Source organism: Herpailurus yagouaroundi, unplaced genomic scaffold (genome assembly GCF_014898765.1).
Source record: "Herpailurus yagouaroundi ecotype Mexico unplaced genomic scaffold, PumYag 67690, whole genome shotgun sequence".
Classification (NCBI taxonomy): Eukaryota; Metazoa; Chordata; class Mammalia; order Carnivora; family Felidae; genus Herpailurus; species Herpailurus yagouaroundi.
Genome location: NW_024420490.1, coordinates 5,272,245 through 5,298,921, shown reverse-complemented (window position 1 = coordinate 5,298,921; position 26,677 = coordinate 5,272,245). Strand labels below are relative to the sequence as shown.

General features: G+C 48.0%; 1 protein-coding gene across 10 annotated transcripts in view; it reads left to right on the top strand.

Moving 5' to 3' along the window:
* The window catches only part of SH3KBP1 (SH3 domain containing kinase binding protein 1), a 330,782-nt gene extending 309,531 nt beyond the window's left edge, over nucleotides 1-21,251 (top strand). For 6 of the 10 annotated variants that reach the window (XM_040468252.1, XM_040468254.1, XM_040468250.1 and 3 more), the window contains 5 exons: nucleotides 5,895-6,004; nucleotides 9,833-9,961; nucleotides 14,092-14,363; nucleotides 17,664-17,727; nucleotides 18,723-21,251. In XM_040468252.1, the coding sequence (XP_040324186.1) occupies nucleotides 5,895-6,004; nucleotides 9,833-9,961; nucleotides 14,092-14,363; nucleotides 17,664-17,727; nucleotides 18,723-18,764 (617 nt within the window). In that variant the 3' untranslated portion in view covers nucleotides 18,765-21,251. The remainder of the gene's footprint in view (nucleotides 1-5,894; nucleotides 6,005-9,832; nucleotides 9,962-14,091; nucleotides 14,364-17,663; nucleotides 17,728-18,722) is intronic. The other 4 variants (XM_040468256.1, XM_040468255.1, XM_040468253.1 and 1 more) reach the window with 2 other exon arrangements.
* Nucleotides 21,252-26,677: the final 5,426 nt, after the last annotated feature.

The window sequence follows — 26,677 nt, the reverse complement described above, 5'->3', positions numbered from 1 at the left end:
ACACGTCTCTCTGGGGGAAGCCCATGGAGTGGTACTGGATTGGGAGGGAGAAATCCGTTACAGCCCTGCTGGGCCTGTGGTCCACAAGGAGCCCCACCAGCCATGATGATCCTTGACAGTGACATGGAGGAGAAGGGACAGCTTCCAGAGATACTGGGAGGTAGTGACATTGCCACACTTCAACTGTAGGAAACCTCCCCTCTAGGGCTCCTTCGCAAGTCCAGAGCAGTGAGCTCCAATGAATAAATAGCCATTTAAGAGTTTGCAGACGGTTGCTTTGGTGACAGCTGGCCTGTCTCAGACTTTTAACTGTTTGTCTCCTGTGGTGTCAGTGGACGCATTTTGGGTCACCTGTGGTCACTGGTACAATCCCTCCCATCCATGGAAAATAAGGCCACATTTTCTAATTGAACTAAATAGGGTATGACTGAAATTGATGGAAAATGGGCAACTGTGTGTGCCATGGAGAGTCAAGGGCCCTTTCCAGGCTGGATCCGTGTCCAACGTAAATGATCCCCGTATGTCTGCAGAGGGCTCGTCTTTCAAGTGTGAGAAAAGCCAAGAACCTCTCATCCTTCTGAAACTAACTTTTAAAAAATACCCAACATTTGCCAGTTCAATAGTTTTGGATTGGCTTATGGGCATTAAAACCATTTCTTACTAAGAGGAAAAATTCCTAGCCAGGCTGAGAAAGCTTATATCAAGTTTCAGCCTGATTCATTTCAAAACCCATCGTGAAAATTGGGACATTTTCTTCACACCACAATGAGTTAGTCATGGAAACTCTGCCTTAATGTCAGCTACCATAGCCACAGTCACGAGAGCATGCTTTGTGCCCCTGAAAGTTTAGGTTACAGTACTGAAGAGTTTCCCCCTCCACTGGCAGAAAGCAGAAGTGTGTCGCAGTATGGGCTCCGTGGTTTCCTTTTCAGCAAGCGGCCTCCTACTTGGTGTGTCTTTTTCTTTCTGGAAGTTGAATTTTGCTATTGTCTCCCGAAAGTGCTTTTTATCATCTGAAAGTATAGGAAGTTAAACATAGCTGAATATGCATGAAGACGTTAAAAAGAGTGGCTCCCCCTGCAGGATTCCGGCCATCCTCTTACTCTTGAGTGACAAGGATGAGGCAGTCTTCTCGGCCATCTGTCATTCTGTTGAGGTGACGCTGGCTAAGCGTGGCCAGGCTTCAACGTGTACGGGTGTTTGGAGCGTAGACTTCAGCCAGTAAAACAAAATGGGCCAGCCAAGCTTCCCCTGCAGCCACGGCACAGAACGTTGCCTTCCACCCTTGAGCTGCCGTCTCGCGTCCTGTTAGTAGAAACCTCTGTAAGCTACACTCCTGGAAATAGAGTTTTTCTTGGGATGGTTTAGTCATTTGTTGGCGAGTTCGTTTGTTCGCTTGTTCTTTCATTCACAGAATATTATGCACGTTTTTTCCCGGGAACATGCTAGACTTTGAGAGGACAAAGACGAGTTCCTGTCCTCCTGGGGCTCACGGTCGAAGCGCATGAGACACACGCCACACCTCTGAATCGTTTTGAAAGTGTGATCCATTATAGACAAGCTCATGTGTTGTCGAACCCTCAACTCCCAGGTGGATTTAATTATTTTAGTGGCCCCGGAGCACGGGTGGGGAGCAAAGATGGAGTCCTCCCTGGAGCCCTGCAGAAGTTTCCCGGGTGTGACCTTGTCTGTCCCTACACACCATGCTGAGTCCATCCCAGGGCGGGCCTGAGGCTGGCCCATCCGCTCCCCTTGCTCCCCACATCCTTCTTTCACCCCGCTCTGCATGCTGGGTCACCTCACGTCCTCCTCCTCACTCCCACTGCGGTGTTTCTGACCTGTCAGCGATCACCCAAGCCTTCGGTCGCCGCTTTGATCTGCTGCTCCGGCATCCGTGTTGCCCCACACACCAGGTCAGCACCGCCCAGCCTGGCCCTGGAGGGGCTCTCCTGATGAGCCTTACTCCCGACGGCTCCCCTGGGCAGGCCATCCACTCGGTGAGCCCTGGAACACCCTGTCCCTCATGTGGTGGCGGCGCCCCAGTGCCCTCTCCCATCAGCTCAGTCAAGTCCTTACTTATCCCTCCCTCCCCCGAGCCCCCAGCCTCTGCTAGAGCACTGCTTCTCTACGTGGCAGCATACTAATGTCACCTAGGGACACTGAAAAGCTACCATGCCCAGGCTGCACCCCGGACAAATTCAGTCCGTCTCCAGAGAGGGACCCAGGCATGAGTCTTCTTGTTTTTTTAATTGTCCGGTGATTTCACTGTGCAGCCAAGGTGGAGAACCAGAGTGAATTAGCCTCTAATTTTTCTCTCACTGCTTCACCCTGCTCAGGTTTGGGCCCCAGAGCTGGTTTCAGTTTCCAGGACAGAGTCATGACGTAGGTGACAGTAGGGGTGTCAGCCCCTGCTAGCGCCCAGCCAAGGCCCACTCAATTGTTGGAACCTTTAATGGCCTTCTCCTTCACCGCCTCCCCTGGCCGCCCGTTCAGCGTCTGTTCCTCAGTCTTGTGTCCTCTGCCCCAGGCTCCCCTGAGCTCATGTGCCTCCTGTTCCCCACCACCAGCCCCCACCCTCCAGCGGCCCTCCCTGTCCTGGGCCTTATTCCCTTCTCCCTGCCGGGAAGCCACATAGAGAACCTGCTGGACTCGTGTTTCGCATGCGTGCCAGAATATCTGCGCGGCACTTTCCTGTGAACAGAAATCAAAGAGGGGGAATGATTTGGAAACTAATTATCTGCTGATACGGGGTTTGATTCAGTAAATCATGAATCGCAGTGCAACGGAAGAGTATAAGACAATCAAGATATCATGAGGAGTTTTTAGAGTCCTGGCGTATGATGTTAAAGGAAATAAGCATAAGGCAGTACCACATACAGTGTGGGCTAGGTCTGTTTTTGATTGTGCTTGTCTCAGTGTGGCAAGATTGTAGTCGACTTTCTTGTGTTATAATTTTATGTTTTTCTTAAAACAAGTGTACATTGAGCATGTACCACTTTTTTCATAGAGAAACAGCGATTTAAAAATTAATTAGGGAGATATTAATATCGGATGATGACTTTGGGCATCGATTTAAGTGCATCATGGGGAATTTTGATGTCAGACAGTATGGAGCTGGTGGAGGCAAGTCCCGGGGTATGACCAGGAGGGGAACCTTTAAGGAAAATAAGATTCTCTTAAAGGGAAGGCCCCCCAGAGGGTCAGGCCAGCGATGTGGCACTCAAGAGGCCCGCCTAACTGTGGGGATGTTGGCCTGTGCCCAGGCTGTGCTGAGCCAGCTGGCAGGGGGGGTGCCATTTGGGAACCTCGTACTGACACTGGGTGCTGATCGGCTCCCCATCATCTCCGAACACCACTGACGCTTTTCTTTGTTCTGTCTCTGCAGATAGTTAACCTTTGGTTATACTTACCTTGCCCTGATGAGTTCGTTGAATAATTATTCATTTACCCGGTGCTAGAATAAAGTCACTTACTGTGATCCCAGGTGTCATGTAATGCTTTGTCCCAAGCAGTGATTTGTGCTTGGTTTTGCATATTCCACTCAAGGAAGCAGATTGCACAAAACACCTGCCCGTTCATTAATAGAATAAAGCTGACCATCGCACAGCCAGACACCTTATTTTTTTTTTAAGTTTATTTGTTTATTTTTGAGAGGTGGGGAGCAGAGAGGGAGGGAGGGAGAGAGAGAGTCCCAAGCAGGCTCTGCATTGTCAGCACAGAGACTGATGTGGAGCTTGATGCCATGAACTGTGAGATCGTGAGCTGAGCTGAAATCTAGAGTCCTGACGCTTAAACGACTGAGCCACCCAGGCTCCCCAGACCGCTTATTAAAACTATCAACCAAAGAGCTCTCCCCGAAATAAGGAGGAAAAAAACCCACACGTAATGTTTATCTTTTCTGTTCTGAGCCGGCATATTTGCAGTTATAGTAGTTAGGGTGCTTTCAGCCGAGAATAAAGAATATCTAATTAAAATTGGCTAGAATATGGGGCGCCTGGGTGGCTCAGTCGGTTGGGCATCCAGCGTTGGCTCGGGTCATGATCTCACGGTTCGTGGGTTCGAGCCCCACGTCGGGGTCTGTGCTGATGGCTCACAGCCTGCAGCCTGCTTCAAATTCTGTGTCTCCCTCGCTCTCTGCTCACACTCTGTTTCTTTCTCTCTCAAAAATAAACCAACATTAAAACATAATAATAAATAAAATTGGCTGAAATAAGTGCACCTGGGTGGCTTGGTCATTTAAGCATCTGACTTCAGCTCAGGTCATGATCTTGCCATTACTAAGTTCGAGCCCCGGGTCGGGCTCATTGCTGACAGCTCAGAGCCTGGAGCCTGTTTTATATTCTCTGTCTCCCTTTCTCTCTGCCCCTCCCTGACCCATGCTCTGTTTCTCTCTCTCTCAAAAATAAATAAACATTAAAAAATTTTGAAAAACAAAAATAAAAAAATGAAGTTGGCTGGTAGAACAGAGGGTTATTAATTTCACATAGCAAGAAGTCCAGGCACTCGATGATTGCAGGATTCGTGGGTGGCTCATCAGGGTTGCCAGTCATCCAACATTTCTCTTTTCTTCTGCTCTGCCATCCTCAAGAACTCCAAGAGCGTTGGCCCTGCTTCCCTCATGGCCGTAAGATGGCTGTCACAGCTCCAGGCATCCTATCCGTGCACAGTAGCACCCCGAGCAGGAAAGAAGAAAGGGCAACGATACGAATGGCCTTCTCCTCATTTGCCTCTCCCAACAGAGAGAAATTGTCTTTCCCAGACACTGTCAGCAGACCTCCCTTTATTCCTCAGTGATCGAAATTGGGGTACGTGGCAGCCTCTAGACCAATCACAGGCAAAAAGGAGCAGGGTTGCCATCATTGGCATACACCAAACGTGGTTCAGCTCAGGAGCTGAGCACATTGTCCCGAAACAAAGCCGGGGCTCCATTAAAAGGAGAATGAAGAATGGTTTGGGAAGGCAGTGCCTGGCATGGCACGTGAAACACAATCTACTTGGCGGCAGGGGTGGCGTTGCCCCAGTCACAAGCGATAATGGGCCTCAGTGTCGGCCCCTTTCTGCCAGCCATTCCTTTGTGCATCACATAACACGCATCTCCACTTGATCTGTAAACCCCCCAGAACTAGATAGAATGTGTGATCCCTTAGCCCAATTTGTTGAAGATGGCAAAGGCCTTCCTTTGGACACCTGCCAGATGCAGTTATAATCTGGCCGAAATGATTCTGTATTCCTCCGAGACCTCCATCAGCGAGATGTAAGCTCCCTGAGGGCAGGGTCCTTTCTGCCACGCTCACTGGCATAGCCTGGTATCTAGCCCCCACGTGTGGCACAGAGTAACCACTCAGTCATAATGGAGTGAGTGAATGAGCAGACCGATGACTGAAGATCATGTCTCCGTTGAGTGATGCCTCTTGAAGCAGAATGGTGCCGGGCTCTGGGAGTTGTCTGGAGAAGCAGAAGCTTGCTGTCTACCTCCAGGGAGTTTGTAGTAACGTCAGGGTGGAAGCTGATGGCCGGGCTGTGGTAGTACAACCAGAACGGGAGCCTGCCCTCTCTCCTCTTGGGGAATCAGTGATGAGCGTTCACTTGTCCATGGGTATCGTACCTTGTGCTAACTGCCTTTTGTGTTAAGACTACGAGGTTGTTTTATCTACCAAAATGAACTTACATTAGTGGAGGAAAGAGGATTCCTCCTTTGCCTTTCTTTCTGTAGCTTTTAAAGACCTACCACATTTATTGGATGACAAGAGGATGGAAATCGTCTTCATAAATGGTGAGGTACATTCCAGATGGGAAGGATGAGTATTAAGGAGAAGAGGTGCTTGTGGCCTGTTATGAGAACCTACCCTTACTCCTATTATTGCTCTTAAAACTCTGTTTTCCTTTTGTTTTAGACCTAGAAGGTTTTGACTCTGTGGTATCATCTACTGAGAAACTCAGTCACCCAACCACAAGCAGACCAAAAGCTACGGGGAGGCGGCCTCCGTCTCAATCCCTCACATCCGTAAGTGTCTCCTTGCTTCTTCTATGGCTACAAAGCAGGTCAGGTTAGAGACTCCGGCCAAGGACTCCCGCAAGTGGCTGATAGGAGGACGAGCCAGGAGAGGGAGGTCATGAGATACACCGCTGAGCAAAAGTGATTTGAGCGTCTTCTGGAATCAAGCAGTATTCCTTTCTCCTTGTTCTTCGCATATGTGCCACTGAGGTGGGTACTGCCTAGTCCCACTCTCCTTTTCTCTCCTTCCGGGTTGATCTCTCTTTGAACCTGAAATGCAATTGGTAAGAAAGAAAATGTCCTGTTTTGGGGTGGAAGAGGAGAGTGAGACTAGTCTGGTCTATAAACAGAACCTTGCTAAAGAGCGACCTGCCACTGTCCAACGCTCGGCAGCGGCCAAGCTTTTTTCTCCCAAAGCCCCATTATTGGCACCCCTTCACGGAACCGCACACACACCTTTAGGAGGGTGTTTTGTAAACATACGAGGCACCTGGTCATGTAGTAGAGACCAGTTAGAACGTTCCAGATAACCTACAGACGCTTTTTGTTTGGGTCATTTTGAATAACTTCTTTTCTTACTGGAAACCTGTAACACAGTTGTTGTACCAAATTTCGACAATGAAATGCATAAAGAAGAAAGTAAGATACCTGTAACCTGCTTTCCAGAGCTAAGAACCGTTAACCGCTTAGTGTATATCTGTAGTTTTTATTTAAACTTCTGTCTGTACATCTAACCTTATGTCTTCAGAATGGGATCACACAGCACATGGTTTTTTGGAACTTGCTCTCCCCCCTTATATGGTGTACCTTCTCCCCAGTCATTACCCATTCTACCATGACATCACATTTAATGGCTGCCTAGTGTTCCAACCTGTGAATATATGAGTTTATCTAGTCCATGCACGATTATTGGACATTTATGTTGTTTCCACTTCTTCATTATAAACACTGAAGTGAATGTCATTGGAGAAAATATCTTGATGCTTCCACAAGCGATGTGCATATGTATATCTACCTACCCATCTATCTTCTTTCTTTCCTTCTCTTTTTCTTTCTTTCTCTCTCTCTCTCTCTCTCTCTCTCTCTCTCTCTCTCTCTCTCTCTCTACCTCTGTATATCACATTGTCTTGTCCTTGCTGGGAATGCAGGTCTAAGACCTTATGACCTTCACCCAGATACGCCAAGGAATTAACCTTTTGCAGGCTTTCCAGAACACTCTCTACTTTCGCCTCGTCACTGATCCCACCTGAGAGGTCCTCATTTAGAAGAAAAAGAATGCCACTTCCTTTGAACCTCTTCTCTCATATCTGTTCAGTTTGGGAGGTGTGGTTTGAGTCATGCTATTTTGCCTCTTTGAATGAAACAAACCTAACTATGTATTGACACCTTTTTGGGAGAAAGACTTGACACAGTGGCTTACTTTTTCACTCTTTAGGTATATAGAGTACTGTGTCGCGACCATCTTTACTCTCTCCACACCCTCCCCAACGTGCCTCATATACACACAACCTATTTAATTGCTTCTGAGTATCTCAGAGTTTTGATCCTACCTCCCACATCTTCTCTATAAATCCTTCTTCAGTTTTGTTTTTTCCTACAAATTCTTCCCCACTTTTCAAGGTCTAGAGGGCCTTGAGGCATCCAGAATCAAATACAGAGAAAGTCAGTTTATCATCCACACCCCACCCTTGGTTCATACATCGCATGCCTGGAGGTTCATGTATATTTGGGGGACTGGGTAAAGGCACCTCATCTTCACTCCGCTTTTAGCCATCACCTTCATTCATTCGCTCATTCAACAAATATTTATAGGCATTTATCTCATGGGGACTCCGCTCTGAGCCGGGTACCAAGGCTGCGACTGGGAGCGAGACACACATGGGCCCTGCCCATGGGAAGCTTATGGCACAGTGACTCAAAGTTGGGCATTTTTATATGGAACAATTTTACTTGAAGGCTTGAAATAACAGGATACATTTATGCTTTAAAGAAGTATAATCACTCTCTTCCTTCGTTCCCATCCATCCCCACGTAGATGCGTACTTTGAATTCATATTTGCTCTTCTTCCGCTTAGTACCTGTAGGTTTTTCATAGCAAAATGGGATCGTGGGTATGGACATATTCCTAACAGGCCATTGGAAGGAATGATTGGGGAAATGCACCAGTCAGGATTCCCCAGCCCAGGGCCTCTCACCCTGCTCTGAGCTGATTTATGTTTATTGCATTCAAAGAGCAAGCTTTGGCTGACAGCTCATGAACTCTAGGTTACAGAGGAGGAAACTGGCTTTTTTTATTATTTTTATTTTTAATGTTTATTTATTTCTGAGACAGAGAGAGAGACAGAGTGTGAGCAGGGGAGGGACCGAGAGAGAGACAGAAAGACACAGAATCTGAAGAGGCTCCAGGCTCTGAGCTGTCAGCACAGAGCCCGACGCGGGGCTCGAACTCACAAACCGTGAGATCATGACCTGAGCCGAAGTCGGACGCTCAACCGACTGAGCCACCCAGGCGCCCCGAAACTGGCTTTTTGAATAAGATCTCAGAATGAAAGGATATAGGCATTGCAAGGTGGTTAAGCAGTTAAGCTTAGATTAATAAGAAAGCTTAGTTCAGGGTGTTATTCTAGGTACTTGGATTTTCAGAGGAAACAAAGATTAACAAGTAAGACCTTTTCATTTTCAAACTTTGCTTACAAATCCCTAAATATATTAGTTTTCTGCCTTAGAAAATAGTCAACAGAAGAAGATAAACATGGCATGATGTAGGCATGATTTTTCAATAATGACACCAGTGATGATTCTAAATAGGACTGTTTTCCCACACTTAGCCACACTTCTATGCTAAGTATGAGCACACCCAAAGAGATCTCTGGAAGATTTGTCGTTTAGAAAGATTCCTTGCCACAGGAACGCTTAGTTTCATTTGTTTGGTCCTAAAATTGGGAAATTCTAGCACAGTAATCATTTCTGTCCACGTGCACTCCAGTGAATTGGTTCACATTCATCCAGCTTTTTGACCTTCACAGTGAGGCAGAAAGGGTAGGAGTATTATCCCCGTGTTTTACCAAAAGATGCCGCCATTCTGTAAATGCACCTTAGCAAACATAGAATCCACCACGGATGTTGATTGTCCCTGGCGACGAGGGTGGAGATTTAGCAGTAGACGTCACGTTAGAGGTGAGCTTCCCCCCACACCCCCACCCCTTGCAGGCAGGGCTGTGTTCTGGGGCTGCGGAAATGTCACTCACTGGCCCCCGGGCCTGTGACCTCTTGCTCCCTGAAACAGTTTCCTCTCAGAAAAGTTCTTGTAGGCACTTCACTTCGCCTCAGATTTTGTGGTCCTGGAAAAGGATCCAGAGGGAATGAAGGAGAGGCAGCTTCGAGGCAGCCTCCTCTTGACTTGTGTGTCCCTTTGCACTGGACTGTCACCCTTGTGAGAGCAGGGACCGTGTCGGGCATGTCACCTAAGTTCGGTATCAAGCTCAGGGCTCGACACACAGTAGCAGATGTTTACAGAAAGACGGGAGGCTCTGAAGGATGGAGGGAGCCGGAAAGGACGGTGATGCAGGCCCGCACGGGTGAAATGACCGGCGGCCATCAGTGGAAAGATCCCATGGAAAGATCCCTGCTGTAGGAAATCTTGCTTCTTAGTCCCAGTTCTGCCACTGTCTCTAGTGCACCAGATACAGCACACTTTCTGCCTCTCGAGGTTATAATGAGGAGAGAAACAAAGTAGAAGTGTCGAGCGCTTTGAAAAGCATACAACATTATGTGAACAAAAGCTATGTCAGCTAAGGTGTAATTCTGACAAAAGCATTTTCTTTTGGCTTTATCCAGTCTTCCCTTTCAAGCCCTGATATCTTTGACTCCCCAAGTCCCGAAGAAGATAAAGAGGAACACGTTTCACTTGCACACAGAGGAGTGGAAGCATCAAAGAAAACTTCAAAGACTGTTACCATATCCCAAGTGAGTGACCAGCCATGGCAAGGGATCCCTGCCTTTCCGTGTACGCTCTGACGAGGAGTTCTAACCCAGACGAGGATAAACGGGAGTCTTAGTCCGTTCGGGCTGCTGTAACAGAGTGGCATCGATGGGGGGCTTAGAAGCGGCAGGCAGTTAGGTCTTAGTTCTGGAGGCCGGCATTCCGAGCTCAGGGTGCCGGCGTGGCCGGTTCCGGTGACGGTGGGTTGCAGACAGCTGACTTCTCGTTGTCTCCTCACGTGGTAGAGACTAGGGTGAGGAGCTGTCTGAGGTCTTTTTTCTAAGGGCACTAATTGCATTCCTGAGGCACCACGCTTATGACCTTCACACTTCCCGAGGCCCTGCCTCCTAATATCCCAACTCAGGGCTAGGATTTCCACATACGAGTGGCAGGGGTGGGGCGTGCAGGACACAAACATTTAGTCCGTTGCCACAGACCATGCGAGTTTTTGTCATTCTTCAGTAACAGTTATTACTTTAGTCATCAAAACCCCAGACGCGTGTTTTTAAAAAGTCCCTCAAACTGGGCGGAATGTCTGAGATGCAAGGTTAGTTGTGGCTTTTTCATGTTTTCTCTTGTGGTTTGATCTCCTCGGCATACCATCAGCCACACACAAGCACACGCCCTCACGCGCCATTGCCGCTGTCACCGTCCACACCACCACCACCACCACCGCCGAAGCAGCTTCAGGAGCCCAGCGGTGTGGCAAAGAGCACATGAGGTACATTCAGTGCCGTGTGCTCTGCCCACAGATCTTGGCTTTTGTGTTCAAAACCGATGATATCACAGGTTATGTTTGGCAGCACGTGGCTTTCAAGAACTAAAGCGAGTCCCTTAAAGAAAAGCTGATTTGGATTCATTTATTACGATCAATCGATAGTCTAAAAACATTTTGGTTTCACTGCATGCCCAGGGAACGGAATAGCAGTGTTCAGCTACTGCGCGCGGCTTTTGAAGGATACCCTGTACCAGTCCTGTTCAGCCTAAGAATGTGTTTTCTCGTGCTAAGAGAACCCAGTCAGTTGGAATTATTTTCCATAAACATTAGCAACTGCTTTCTAACAGCAGAACACTATACCCGCTTTTTTAAGCAGGAGCGAACACAAAGAAATCACAGGGTATGTAGGCTTTTCCTTCTCACAGATTTAAGAATTTACACATACGTCTAGATTTTCTTAAAAACCTGGTCTAGTAGGCAAAAATATGATCCTATAAAACACATCAATTGTAGTTAGTCACAAAACTAAAGCAGTCTTCCTTTATGAAAGGATTCCATTTGCAGAAACTGGATTTAGACCCGCTTTTTCCCATAGCTGCGCTCTGGCTGACATCCCCGGGGTGTCTCTGTAGTGACATCTACTGGTGGGCAGCGGCTCTTCATGTTTCTGATTTACACGGTCCCACCCCATTAGCCCCTGTCCCTTCCTGGGGGTTGTCGGGTCACGTTGTTTATTGCTTCTATACGTGAACTACCTTGGTCAGGGTGCATAGTGGCCGAAACTCTTGTCAGAGCTTGAAAGGCTATTTGCCGGCTGCAATGGGCTGGGAGAGAAAGTTACGTAGGAAATACTAAAAAAAAGCATCGCTTGAAGAGTTGCCTGAAAGTCAGTCTGTGAGGACATCAGTAGGTTGGAGGAGGTATGTGACAGTGCGGAGCGGGAAGTGGGGAAAAGCATGAACCCAGGAATAGGAAAGAAGCAAAGAAAATAATGACAGGAGAGCGCGAATCTTCAGGCTCAGGCAGTCATGGTACGGGGCTTGAGGGTCCAGCCGGCAGAGGAGAGGATCGAAGCCCGGTTCTGCCCGTTATTAGCTGTGAGCTTGGGGGATTTCTCAACCTCGTCCCTAAGCTTCCGTTTCCTGCTCAGTCGAAAGTGGGTGCCAACTGATCCTCGTTTCCATTATCTAGCGACGTCCGGCACGTGACCAGTGCTGCATAAATGTCAGTCCCTCTTCCCTCTTACTCTAACTCCTACAGCAATAAGCACGGGATGGCAGATCGCTCTCCCTGGCAGCAGAAAGCGCTTTTCCTCAATGGTAACTTGGCAGAGAAAAGGCGGGCGGGGAGGCTGGGAATGATGGCCCATCTGCTTCTGGCTCGCTCTGCCCAGTCTCTCTCTCTAGCACAGCCGGAATCCACGCTCTCCCTCCTCACCATGCCAGCCAGGCCCCTTCTTGGCTCTTGCCCTGGGCACCTGCTGCTGGAAGAGTCCCAGCTGCATTGCCAAGCTTTACCACCGGCCTCAACTTCCCCGTCACTCACCCCCTCGCCTCCCAGCGCCCTGTCTGCTGCTTGCCCTCCCCCCAACCTGCCTTGGGCCTCAGGATCTCACTTTCCCTCGCTGCCGCTTCCTCCCCTGGGTGGCCCGATGCCCCTTCGCCCTCCCGCCCATGACCGTCCCACTGCCTGTGCCCTCCCGGCCTCCTCCTCGGGGCACTCCTCCATCAGGCCGGCCCGGTCTGTCTCCACTGTCTTCGGCCTGGCCCGTCATTGGTCTTTTCCTTAGGATATTATCCGGCTCAGCATCTCCCCCTTCTTTGAAAGCAAACAGAACCGTTACATCATTCCGTCTCCTCCTGAAGCTTCTCCATTGAACACTTTCTCTTTCTCCCACCTTCCATCTTCAGGCGGGTTTCTGGAAAGAGGGTTCTACACTTGCAGGCCACACCCCTCACCTCCTGTTCAGGTGCTGACCCGCCATGATCAGTCTTCAGTCTCCTTTGTTCCACCAAATGCCCCCCAGCCCCCGTTTTCCTCTCAGCACCTTTGATGCACTTATCCAACCCTTTTTCCTTCTGGAAACCCCTCAGGGGACCTCCGTAACCCACCCCTCTCTTCTGGTCTTGCTTTGTCCCATTGCTCACCACTCTGCCCCAGCCCCCAAGGGGTGTCCTTTCTCTCCCCACCTCTTCATGTTAGGGAGTCCCCAGGCCCCATCAGCGGGCCTCTTCTCTCCTAATTCTGTGCTATTCACCCCCATGGCACCACTTCCTCAGGTGATTTCTCTGGCCCAGCTCACTTTTTCATGCCTTCCTCTGCCCACTGGGCATGTCCCCTTGGCTATCCGTCGGGCTCCTGAAACTCAGTGTGTCAGAAGTGAAACTTTTCTGGGCCTTCACGCTGTTCCTCCTGCCACAAAGGGTACAGCCTCCATGCCTGCTTCCTCCGTCCCCACCCGTGACCCTGTAGCTGGTCCGGAACCACAGCCGCCCACGGCGCGTCTACTCCCTGAGGCCGGGCGCCGCATCTCTTGGTTGGTTGAGCCTGCCTCCGCTGCGTCTCTCAGAGCTGTCCTCTCTCTTTTCCCTTGGCTGCTGTCTGTCAACCCTCCCCCTCCCCGTTCCTAGCTTTCGTTGTACGTGACTCTCCCAGCCGTGCCTTCGCCCTCCTGACCTGCCAACCTCTAGGCCTTTCTACAGCCATTGTCATCGTTAGCTCTGTGCAGGATGTTTTTAACCCCCTCCGCCAGCCCGCTCTACCTCCCCGGCCTGAGCCCCGTCCCCAGCGCCATCCTGGCTGCCGAGTGACCGCTTGCCGTGAATGTGTCTCACTCCCCGGTCTCTGTGCTTTTGCCGAGCCCATTCCCTCCTCCTAGAAGCTTTCTCTCCAGTCACCCTTCCTCTTCCGGCCGCCTCCTAGTCCTCCTCCTCCAGGATGGGGCCGTCAGCAGCTCCCCGATACCTTCCCTCCCGAATGGCCGGTCCCTTTGGCGTACTTGCGCAGCTCTGTGTCTTACCTCCCTGTGTGCGGACTCCCCCGCATCTGCAGTGTGTCGGCTTGTCTGTCTGCACTGTGCTGTGTTCTGAGCTCTTGGGAGCTGGGAACGTGTTTTGCTCGCTTCGGAGTTCGCAGAGCCTAGCAAGCAGGCAGGCCTCCGGACTTGCACGCTAAACCGGTTAGGAACTACCTGTCCAGAAGGGTGGTCGAAGTTAAAGCACACAGGGGGAGGCACGTGAAGGGGGGATGCCTGTGCCAAGTGGGCCCTTGGGGTCTTGTGGATGACGGGGTGTGACGAGTGTGTCTTGGGCGGTGGGGACGGGGATGGGGGGGGGGGGGGGACTTTACTCAGCACGAATCCCCCGCCTGAATCCTCTCTGCCTTCCCTTGTCATAGGTGTCAGACAACAAAGCGTCCCTGCCGCCCAAGCCAGGGACCATGGCTGCAGGTGGTGGTGGCGGGCCAGCCTCTCTGTCCTCGGCAACATCCTCCCCCCTGTCATCCTCTTTGGGAACAGCCGGACACAGAGCCAACTCCCCGTCTCTGTTTGGCTCGGAAGGAAAACCAAAGACGGAGCCTGCGGCCAGCAGCCAGGCGGCCGTGGAGGAGCTAAGGACGCAGGTCCGCGAGCTGAGGAGCATCATCGAGACTATGAAGGACCAGCAGAAGTGAGTGTCGGGCCCTTCTCTGGCCACCCCGCAGGTTGCTCTCTGCTGGGCCACGGCCTCGTTCCGCAAGCCTGGGTCCCCGCCTGCCTCGGCACGCGGCCCGCTTCCCCAGGGTGGTGGCAGCAGGGGTGAGTTGGGTTTGAACCTGAGAGGCTTCGCTCCCCTCAGCTTCTTGCGTAAACCGGATCCGCTGCATGCAGGGATGGCGGGCCGCTGAAAAGGAAGATCTTTAAATCCCCACAAGATGAAGTATGCACGTGTACCACTTTGTAACGAGCCCAACAGCCAGCTTTTCTTCTAGCACCAGAAAACTGGCCGTTTCTTCAGTGAGCTGTCTGACGAAGTACTTGGCTTGCGTTTAGGGGCTGTCATGGATGACAGAGATGTGGGGGATCTTTAGACCCAAGACCTTACGCTTCACAAGATGTTCTGCTTGTGAGACTCGGGGCTCTCTCCGTGCGTGCCTACACACGCTCTCCACACCCCTGGTCGTCACGGAGCACTTAGATGCGGAGAAAGGCCCATAAGCGAAAATAAATTGCACACATAAACATTACCCAGGGTGCTGTATGTGGTGACAAAGACAGTAAAGAGGTTAGACGCCGCGAGGTCCTTACCTGAGTAAACTGACGCTCAGAGTTTAGGGATCTCTTAGCTCTTTCTTGGGGGAAATGGGGCAGCGGGGGGCATCTATGGAGGTGTTTCCCAAAGAGGAGTTTTTAAAAATAATTTTTTTTTATATTTTCAAAATTTATTTTGAGATACAGTGCAAGCAGGGGAGGGGCAGAGAGAGAGGGCGAGGGAGAGAATCTCTCACCAGAGAGCCCAACTCAGGGCTTGAACTCACGAACCCTGAGATCACGATCTGAGCCGGAGTCGGACGCTTCACCAACCGAGCCACCCAGGCGCCCCTGAATGGGCTTTTGAAAGACGATCTAGGGTCACCAAGAGCAGAGCAGTCCAGCGGACAGAGCAGCACTGGTGGGCTCGCGGGCACACGGAACAGCCTGGTGGCTGGCGAGTCGGCGCATCCCTGCAGGCGCCTGGCCTTCTGGGTGGGAGGTGCCGGGGCAGTGGCGGGCGGTGGGCCGGAGACCCACGGTCATGCCCTGGGAGCACCTCTGCAGCTGGCAGAAGCCTGGCATGCCAGATGGCCCTGATGTGTGTTGTGGCCAGATACTTGGGGGATTTGGGGTTAAACACAGTGATTGCTTCTCTAAAGGACTACTCCCAGCCTTTGCTGGACATCAGGAAGACGGAGAGGATGGTGTGCTAGTTTTCTGAAACGTACCTAATCTCAGAACCCCTTTTCTCTAGAGCACCCTAGGACAAGGGTTACGAGGGACTTACTCGGAGCGTTGCGGCTCCGTTCAGGTTCTGTTCCGCTCCAGCTGGGAGGTGTCGTATGACATTGGGGTCCCCCGGTCTTACCCCTTCCCTGGAAGGTATCCATCAAATAACTCTGCCGACTCAACCGGCTGGATCTAGAGAGGGTGTCTCAGGGCCAGCCGGGCTGCCTCCAGTTCTGTAAAGTCCCTATCTCCTATCCGATTCTGTGGGTTACAGGTTTAGGTAACCAACCACCAGTCCCGTCTGTGTCCGGGTGACGTGTGTCTCCTGCCTAGACAGGGACCCCACGGCCCCAGTACATCCCAGAGCGCTGGTCCTCAGCCTTCTGAAGAAGACCATCACTGAGTCGGGCTGGCCTGGATCCAGGGCTTCAGCCCTTGGGGCCGCTGATTGGGGCCTGGAGGATCAGAAATGGCCTGCGCCTGCCTCACAGTGAAGACCCGCCAGCGCTTCAGGGCCTCCCCCTCCCCCCAGCCCGCCCCATGTCCCTCCCCGCCGTGAGGCCCGGGCCCAGTTACCCAGTATTGTCCTTCCCCGGCCAATCTTGTTGAATCAACGGGTCACAGAGACCGCTCTCCAATGCCCGTCTCTGTCAACCGTCGTCAGCCTGGCCTCCGTGCCCACGGCCATCAGGCCCCTAAAATCTCCTGTCTTCGTTCCACGTGTCCCTTTCAGCCTTCAGCTGAAGTCTGTGCTGACTCCCCTCATCCCCCAACATGCTGGTTCTTACGTCCCTGCTCCAGCGCCGACCCTTCCCCATCAATCTCCCGATCTCCCTTCCTCTTTGTGGACTCGGGCCCCCGTTTACTGGTTCAAGACTCAGTGCCTTTCTTCGCACTGGCTCCCCCAACCAACTCCTCCGATCTGCCAGACTCCAGGCTTTGCCTGCCGTCGTCTTCCTGGAGTCGCGCTGTCTGCTTAGGATCGCCGCTACTTCTTTCCTAAGCTCTGAGTAGTGCCCGCTGAGATAGAGGTGCATAGCGTGTGCTTGAGCAAACACAGCAATGAGTCACAACTGGTTAATGTCAGCGAACCCGGTGTGTCGGCGGCAGGGCCGGGACACCGACCAAGTATAGGGACCATCACTTGAAGTGAGCACACGCAGTGTAGCTTATACCTTATTTATTATGCTGTTTCTGCAGTCCTTGGTTTTTGATTTCCCAATCCAGTTTGTAAAAACATACGTGTTAGATGGAATGTTTGATCCCTTAAAATGGAGTACAGTTCTCTGACCAGAGCGGTGACGGTTGACGTGTCCTAAATACAGAGTCTTGAATTTGCAAGATGATTAATTGTGTCCCACTTCATTATTTCATGTTGTAAAAGGCGTTAGACTGCATGTCCTAACTCGTGTCTACTTTCTCGATGACGTGATTACCATATCGTCAGTTCATCTGCCTTAACCCCAAGATCCCAGGTATTACTATTTGTAAGGTTTTGTGAGACTCATTGGAAACATAGGCAGTAGCCTTTTATTACTTTAAAACTCTGTGAAAAATAAGTATGTGGGGAGTGACAGAAATGTCTGCAGTGGAAATCATTATGTAAATACACTTAAAGACCAGTGATTCTATAACCAAGGGATCGTTAGAGGGAAGGCAACAGAATCTCAGCCTGGATACCCGGAGTCTAAGGCCTCTGGCGAGTCCGTCCACCTCTCTGGCCTCGCCTTCCCCGTCTTCTCCTCTTAGGAGAAGCTTGGATTAAGGGATCTCAGAGGTCATTTCAGACCTCCTGTTGGACGGCTACACATCTGGGGAGCCCAGAGATAATAGCAAGCCTTTCTGTCTGCGGTAAATATCAAGCAATAACAATGCAAAGGAAACACAATGTTGTGTCCACGTTTTGTCTGTAAGAGGCTCAGATGGACTTTGTAATGGTAAGAGGCTTCTTATATCTTATTGAGGAAGTCTGGGCTTTTGTTTCATTTCGTGGCCATTTGTTTTTCAGACGAGAGATTAAGCAGTTACTGTCAGAGTTGGATGAAGAGAAGAAAATCCGGCTTCGGTTGCAGGTGGGTCCCTCGGGGTCCTGCTCCCTCTTGAGAGGCTCAGTTCGGGTTGGGGGCAGCATCGGGGCTTCATTTTGAAAGTAAATGATTTTTAGTTCTCTGCAGATTTAGATGTGCGATCAAATCCTGTGGCGATTTTCTTGGAATTGGACAGGCTCATGTTCTCATCCTCTCCTGCGATCCAGGAAGTCTTAGGGAAGGGAGGCATTTACTAAATGTGCCCCTAGTTGGGTTTCTCGTTTGGGGTTTATCTGAAAGGTCTCTGTGAAAAGCTCCCTCCAATTTCCAAAGGCCTCATTAGAGTAACTGCCAGAGGGCATGGGGCTGGGGGGACCCCACTGCCAGCGGGCTTCTGTCATTGGAACTCCAAAGACCACAGCTGTCCGCACTCAGGACTTGCTTTCACCTCTTTACCTCTCACCGACGGGCGTGTCAGTCCTGCCAGGGCATCGGAGCCCTGTCCCCCTTCACCCTCCGAGCCAACCCAGCCGTTACCAAGTGGCAGAGGGTTGCAAAAGGCCGGAGGCAGACTTTCAGCTTTCGTCCAGTTGGTGTCCTTGGTGGTCACTGGGACCCAGGCTACTTACAGAAACGTTAGGGAACTGCTTCTCAGACAGTCTCCCCTCCCCCCCGCCCCCGGGCCCAACGGGAGCTGCCTTCCAACACTGCTAGGTGGTCCAGCACGTCTGGACAGCCTGCTCCGCCCTCCGGCCAGGACACTGCAATTACTGCCCCTTCTGACAAGTGGTGGTTCCTGGCAGCCCAAGAATGAAAACATCCACCGTTTGCTAGCGCACCGCATCTGTGCACCTGCTCCTTAGGTTTATGTCATTTCTGGCATCGTCGTCAACTCGTCGTTCAGAGGTCATTTTACCCGTTTCACCTTTAAAAGTGTCACGTTGATTATTTTCTTTGTCGACCAGGTTGATTATCTTTGAGCTTCTCTCACACCGGCGAATTCATTATGATTTTGTTCGGCTCTTGTTTTTCCTTTATAGATGGAAGTTAATGACATAAAGAAAGCTCTTCAATCAAAATGAATACTTGATAAATGAAATGTCACGTTATTCATCCTGAGTCCGAGACTCAAATTTTCCGCCCCAGCCAAAATAACCTTGTGCCAAAAGATTAAAGGTTTGCCTCAACATGTCCCTGTTTGCAAGATTAGCACAAAAGTCTTGATAGCACAACACAAATTCCATCCAAGAGGAGACTCTTTCCCATGGTATAATCCTGGGCATGGCACTGGTTGTGACTTAGAGCAAATTGTGCTAAAGGCTTTTTTTACTATGAGATCTCACGCGAAACGAAAACTCAGGCAGTTTAGTCCATAGTGGTACTATTTTGATGATATTTTCCATTAATAAAATGTAATTTCAGATTATTCGTTTACAAGCTTTATAATTTTATGATTTTTTTAATCGTGTTTTGTCACAGATTCCCCCAGTGTTTGTATTCCACATCGTCCAGAGCGAGCGTTCCATGCTTTTGCTTTGGGCAGAAAGCTGCCTCGCTTTGTGTCCCCTCTAGATTCTGTTACATATGCAATTTTAGGTCCGACCCGTCCCTTCCCCTGCCAGCCAACCCGCCACCCTGAGATAAATTTTAGCTTATATATGATGGTATATTTACAAAAAGAGAAAGAGAAAACCTGGTATTTGCAATGATCTGTGCCTTCTTTTTACCACCCTCTTGATTGGAGCTTTTGTGATGCAGCTACCATGATTCAAAAAACAAAACAAAACAAAACAAAACAAAAAACCAAAAAACGAAAAAAAAAACAAAAAACAACAACAAAAAAAACCCCACATTTTTTTAAAGCCACTTCTCAAAGTCCACTAGAGGCCACTGTCTTCAAAGCTTCTCTCACCTAGCCAAAGGTCCCAAGAGGAGACAGCTGTGAAGTTGGGCGTGCTCTGTGGTGCCAGCTGTGACGTTTAAGTTCTCCTAGTTGTAGGTGGTTCATGGAACTAGAAATGTCACCCCTGCTTGATTTTTCATCAGCCAAGTTAAACCCCTGCTTCCTGTCCTTTGCACCTTTTGCGTGAACAGAATATGCATTATGAAAGCAAAAATAAATAAACGTAAAATGCAATGAAAACAAGGGGGGGAAGTTGTGTTATTTCCTGCACTGGGTCATCTGTGTGTGCTGTTGTTGAAACTGTACTCACATAATGTCATTTGCCTTGTTCTCTTGTAACCCCTTCCTCAGGTCCAAGAGAATGGGGGCACGCTCTTGTTGAAGTGTGGCCATTGGATCTTTCTTGCATTTATGGAATTGCTTTTTCCGTCCCCAGGAAACTGGTGTTTGCTTGTCCGCTTTATCTCTGTAGCAAATGAACAGCTCAGCCTTAGACTGTGTAACTGTTTCCTCATCCTTAGCTGAAAATAAGGGGGCATACTGTATTGCAAGATTGTTTGGGGATGGGGGGTGGGGGGTAGTCCCTTAAGGGCCCCTGAAGACGTTTCATGTGTTTCTAAAAAAGCTGCTTTGTCTATTTCCTGAGTTTTCGAGTGGAAGTACTAAACATTAATGGATTTGCACAACCACAAAGAATGAGAATTGATAACACGGAAGGAGCAATGCAAAAAAGAAATCACCACATGTTATCGATGATCAGAAGTATTACAAATAAATGTCTTTTTCTTCGTCTCTCCCTTCCCCCGCCTTCCTCTTGCCAACATACTCATCCTTGCTGCTTGAGGCTGCGACTTCCTCCAGAGTACTGTCCGTACGGAGCCCAGACACCCTGGTCTTCCGGGGCGGGGGCGCAATTAAGGGAAGGGAGCACATAGAGAAAGAAACCTCCCATCCTACATTCCCATGCCTGGACATATTGCCTTTTCAGCAGCCTTGCCCGCAGTGTGCTGGGGGCTGGGAGCACCAAGCTTCCAAGGGCGGCATAAAACATTCCTGAACCCCTTGACTCTTCTACGCATTTCTACATTAAACTTAACGCCTTGAGAGATTTCCCACCGCCTAATAGAAGAATGAGGATTGAATTCTTTGATGTTTGGATTTCTCCTTTACTCATCATGAAAATCCCTAACGATATAGTTTTATATGATGTGTACACAGAGTAGGATTGTTAATAATTAAATTGAGAGGTTGGAGTGCCCTCGTGGGGCACTAGCAACCTGGAATGTAGAGAGCTCTCATCTTCCCCTCGCGGAAGCCACTGGCTTTCTTTGTACAAGGAGAGGGAGAAGTCATTCTAGAAGGAGGAGGTGGCATATTTAACGTCGTTACTGCCCCTTGGGCTAACCAGCAAGAGGATTCTACATTTTGGAACGGACGAGCCATTGCCTGAGCAGCCTCCATCTTTACTCTTTACAAAATGGACCTGTCAAGAATATTGAAAAGCTTGGAAGGATCGTTTTTGAAGAAATTCTTTTGCATTCAGCATGGACTCGACCAGCATCTATGGAGATTATTTTTTTGCTTCATTTTCTAAAATTGTATTTAGAAAAGTCTTAAGTATTGTGCTTTGTAAAGAAGATGATTAAAATGAAATTTTGTGAAAATATTTTTCTTCAAAGTTGTCATGGTCCAAGAGGAATGATTTCTTGGAATTCAAACCATTTTTCTCCATTTTACACTATTTGATTACTCTTAGAGAAACGTCTTTGGACGACATATAGTACTCCTCACCCTACCTAATCTTTCCCAAGTGAACAGAAACAATCCATTAAAATCTGTGGCTGTGAAATCCAGTTTTACATTGTTCAATTTTGCATTCATATTTAGGCAGAAAATTCTAGTTAGCTCTACATTGTTTTTTAGTGTAAAAATCATTAAATTATCATTATTCGAATAACTGTGTAAAGCCACTTTTATTCATACACAGCCCTCTAGGCAACATACTCAAGTACATGATTTGTTCTCTCCCATAAAGATAGCCCGTATCTATCATGACGTGTGTCTTCGGTTACTAATGGCGGAGTTTTATTTCCTTTCATAACCAGCTCTTTGATGGGAAAACCACAGGGTGTGTAATCAATTGCTCACATTTGCCACAGTCTGTATTACAAACAATCCCCAGGACCCACGAAGCCCTTTGTATTGTAACCTGAGGTCACCCGGGTCTCTTTTTTGTATTAGATTAGGTTTTGGTTCTCTAGCTATTTTCGCACAAATTAATGTCAAGATGTTTTAGCACCAAGAGGGCTTGGTAAAAAAAAAATAAAAATACAAATAAAAAAAGCTTTTCTTTTCGGTTTAATACAAGGCTCATTGCAGTATCCAACAGAGGGAAGGAAGGCTTGGTGCTTATGACTTAAGCCTGGGGAAGAAGATGTCATTCCCAAAATTAGCTCTGATGAGGGAACACAGTGGCCAAGGCAGAGAAACTCTTTCCTGGTCAGAAATAAAAGTTTGTCAGTGGTGTAAGGACAGAGGGGAGGTCCTGTCTCTTATGGTGATGAACAGTTGGTGTCATTCCTAATTCTGTCCCTAGGGTCACTGAGGCTTGATTCCCAACACATGGAGCAGAAGGCAGCCCCTGAAACCAATGAGAATCTGTGAAGGAGATGCAGATCCCAGAGAGGTGGTTTCATTTCCTGGGTTTTTAACTGATCCCAAATTGGAGTGGCTCTGGGGGCAGCCTTTTCCTATAAATGACATGGTGTGGTCATCATGTGAATTTAGAGTTCACAGGAAAATGGGCTATTCCTTTTTTCTTGTTAGACCAATAGGTGATGAAATACTTCAACCATAGAGCAAGGTAACCTAGTAGGCTGTAGCTAGAGTTTTCTGAGGAGAAAAAAATGAAAAAAAAGAAGGGTTCAGTTCCTGGAAAACCAGCTTCATGGGGGGCACTTCTCTTTAAATGGCAACAAGTTTAATTAAATTGGGCAGATACAGCACTGTCATTTAAGTTGTGAATGCTTCCCTTCCCTCTTACCCCTATAGAATGTCACTAGTTCCTCCAAGAAACTAAGATATATAGTCAAGCTTTGAGCTCTTTGATGTGAAAGCGCCCTGGAAATGCAAAGCTTTATTATAGTTTTTATGCCTTAAAAAAGAAAAGTTTAGGGGCACCTGGGTGGCTCAGTCAGGTAAGTGTCCGACTTCAGCTCAGGTCATGATCTCACAGTTTGTGGGTTCGGGCCCCACGTCGGGCTCTGTGCTGACAGCTCAGAACCCGGAGCCTGCTTCGGATTCTGTGTCTCCTCCGCTCTTTGCCCCTCCCATGCTCATGCTTTGTCTCTGTTTCTCAATAATAAATAAATGTTAAGCAAAAATTTTAAGTTTAGAGGAATCTACAAACAAACTTTAAAAATGAGCAAGCTGAGGGGCGCCTGGGTGGCTCAGTCGGTTAAGCGTCCGACTTCGGCTCAGGTCATGATCTCACGGTCCGTGGGTCCGAGCCCTGCGTCGGGCTCTGTGCTGACAGCTCAGAGCCTGGAGCCTGCTTCCGATTCTGTGTCTCCCTCTCTCTCTGACCCTCCCCTGTTCATGTTCTGTCTCTGTCTCAAAAATAAATAAAACATTAAAAAAAAATTTAAAAAAAAATGAGCAAGCTGATAAGGCCATTCTGAAGCCAAACAGAAAAGCCAGGAAAATATCAGTAACATTTCCAAGGTTATTCCTCACCACAAACACACACACACACACAAAACACAGATATCTTAGGAGAAATGGACTGGATTCTCTCCAAGCTTCATTATTATTGCTTAGTCTGAATCTCCACCTGAGAGAACTGAGAACTTGGCTGGGGCAAATTAAACATGGATCAGGTGTTTATGATGTGCTGGACACCATAACAGGTGCTGAGTGCAATGTGGCCCCTGTCCTCATGAAGCTCAGACTGAGGGAAGTAGATGACAGGTAAGCAGGCAAGTCTTCCCCAGAACAAGACCATAACCACAGAGAGAAGTCCAGAGGCTTTAGAACTGCAGAGGAGAGGTGCCCAGTGGAGCCTTGAGAGTGGAGAGGACAGAGGAAGAGGGGTATTTTTGGTTAAAAACATTTTTTATACTCTAAAGCTGTGATGAACATCTCTGGGCATAAATCTACATCCACAGTTGGTTGGTTCTTTCTTCTTCTTCTTCTTCTTCTTCTTCTTCTTCTTCTTCTTCCTCTTCTTCTTTTACAGAAAGAAAGGGACAGAGCATGAGCTGGGGAGGGGCAGAGAGAGAGGGAGACACAGAATCTGAAGCAGGCTCCAGGCTGTGAGCTGTCAACACAGAGCCTGATGCAGGGCTTGAACTCGTGAACCTTGAGATCATGACCTGAGCCAAAGTCAGATGCTTAACCAACTGAGCCACCCAGGCACCCCTATGTTTACATTTCTGATTTATCCTTAAGATAATTCCTAGAAGTGGAGTGTGAATATGAATTACCTGAGATTTTAGCAAGAATAATTTTTGCAAGCAACAAAATCAAAAACAAGTGGGACCATATCAAACCAAAAAGGTTTTGCACAGCAAAAGAAATCATCAGCAAAGTAAAATGACAAGCTATGGAATGGGAAAAAAATATTTGCAAACCACACATCTGATAAGGGGTTAATATCAAAAACAAAGAATTCATGCAACTCAATACAAAAAAACACAACCCGACTTGAAAATGGGCAAAAGACCTCGATAAACATTTCTCCAAAGATGGTATATATACAAAAGGCCAATAGGTACATGAAAAGATGCTCAACACCTCAAGCTATTAGGGAAATGCAAATCCAAATCACAATGAGATATTACCTCACACCTGTTACACTGGCCATCGTCAAAAAGACGAGATAAATGCTGGTGTGGATGTGGGGAAAAGGGAACCCTCATATGCTGTCAGTGGAATTGTAAAGTAGTACAGTCACTATGGAAAACAGTATGGAAGGTCCTCAGAAGGTTAAAAACAGAGTTACCATATGATCCAGCAATTCCACTTCTGGGAATATAGCCAAAGGTAATGAAAACACCAACTCAAAAAAATGTCTGTACCCCATGTTCTTAACAGCATTAGTTATAATAGCCAAGGCATGGAAACAACCTACGTGCCCACTGATAGGTGAATGGATAAAGAAGTTGTGGTATATCTATACACAATGGAATATTATCCAGCCATAAAAAATGAGGAAATCCTACCATTTGTAACAACATGGATGTACCTTGAAGGCATTACCCTAGGTGAGAGAAGTCAGATAGATATAGGTAAATACTGTATGATCTCACTTATGTTTGGAATATAAAAAAAAAAAAAAAACTGATAGAAAAATAAATAAGATTTGTGGTTACCAGAGGTGGGGAGGCGGATTTGGAGGAAGGTGGTAGAAAAGTACAAACTTCCAATTATAAGACAAATAAGTACTAGGGATATAATGTACAACATGATGACTATAGCTAACACTGCTGTGTGGTATATAGGAATGTTTTTAAGAGAGTAAATCCCAAGAGTTCTCATCCCAAAGAGAATTTTTTTTACTTTTATTCTTTCTTTTTATTGTTATCTGTATGGGAAGATGGATGTTAGCTGAACCCATTACAGTAATCATTTCACAGTATATAAAAATCAGATCATTGTGCTGTATGCCTTAAATGTACACAGTGATCTATGCCAATTATATCTCAATAAAACTGGAAAAAATATTAAGCCATATGCACAAATCCCTGGAAAGGAATTCAACATAATGAAAATATTTGTTTCATTAAGGTGGTGAAACTGTGAGCTACAAAATGGTTTTCTTTTAATATTGCTATTATTTGATAATTAAAGAAAATAATTATAAAAACTTTTAAAAGAAGGGGCACCTGGATGGCTCATTCAGTTGAGCATCTGACTCTTGATTTCAGCTCAGGTTATGATCTCACGGTTCGTGGGATCGAGCCCCACATCAGGCTCTCTGCTGACAGCATGGAGCCTGCTTGGAATCCTCTCTCTCCCTCTCTCTGCCCTTCCCCTTCTTGCACTTTCTCTCTCTCTCAAAATAAACATATGACAACTTTTTGAAGAATAATTTTTGCCCGATTATAAACATAGTTGAATTAACGTCAGTATGCAAAAGTGACTAACCATCCAACTGCCCCTAAAGTTGTATTTGCCTAAACCTCTCTGGGTGTCAGGCCTGGATGTCTTCCTCCTGGCCAGTCGCTGCTCAAATGTCACCTAATCAGAGAGGCTGTCCCTAACCCACTAAATAAAAGACCAACTGTAGCCTCAGTCCTCTCCCAGACACACACACACACACACGCGTGCGCATACACACATCTATTTTCTGTCTTCCCTCCCTAGAATGAAACCACCATGAAGGTAGTGACTTCATTTTCTTCACTGCTGTATCCCCAGTACCTAAAACATACTGAAGTGAATAGTAAGCATTTGATACTGATTTGTTGACTGAATAGGTGAGTTGGTAATTGTGACTGATACCAAACGGAATTTATTCCATAAATTCGAGCAGCCCAGTTTGCCTTTACAAACATTCTATGTGTTGGGGCGCCTGGGTGGCTCAGTCGGTTGAGCGTCCGACTTTGGCTCAGGTCATGATCTCGCGGTCCGTGAGTTCGAGCCCCGCATCGGGCTCTGTGCTGACAGCTCAGAGCCTGGAGCCTGTTTCAGATTCTGTGTCTCCCTCTCTCTCTGACCCTCCCCCATTCATGCTCTGTCTCTGTCTGAAAAATAAATAAACGTTAAAATTAAAAAAAAAAAACCCTCTGTGCAAAACTGTAGTATTAGGAAGGATTCCTGACATAAAACAGTTATGAAGAAAGCCTTTAGGGGCTCCTGGGTGCCTCAGTCGGTCAAGCATCCGACTTCGCCTCAGATCATGATCTCACAGTTCATAAGTTCCAGCCCTACATTGGGTTCTGTGCTGATGGTGCAGAGCCTGCTTTGAATCCTGTCTTCCTCTCTCTCTACCCCTCCCCCATCTCTCTCCCTCTTCTTTTCTCTCTCTCTCTCTCTCTCAAAAACAAACATTTAAAAGAAAAAAGCAGAGGCACTTTACTTGAATGTGAG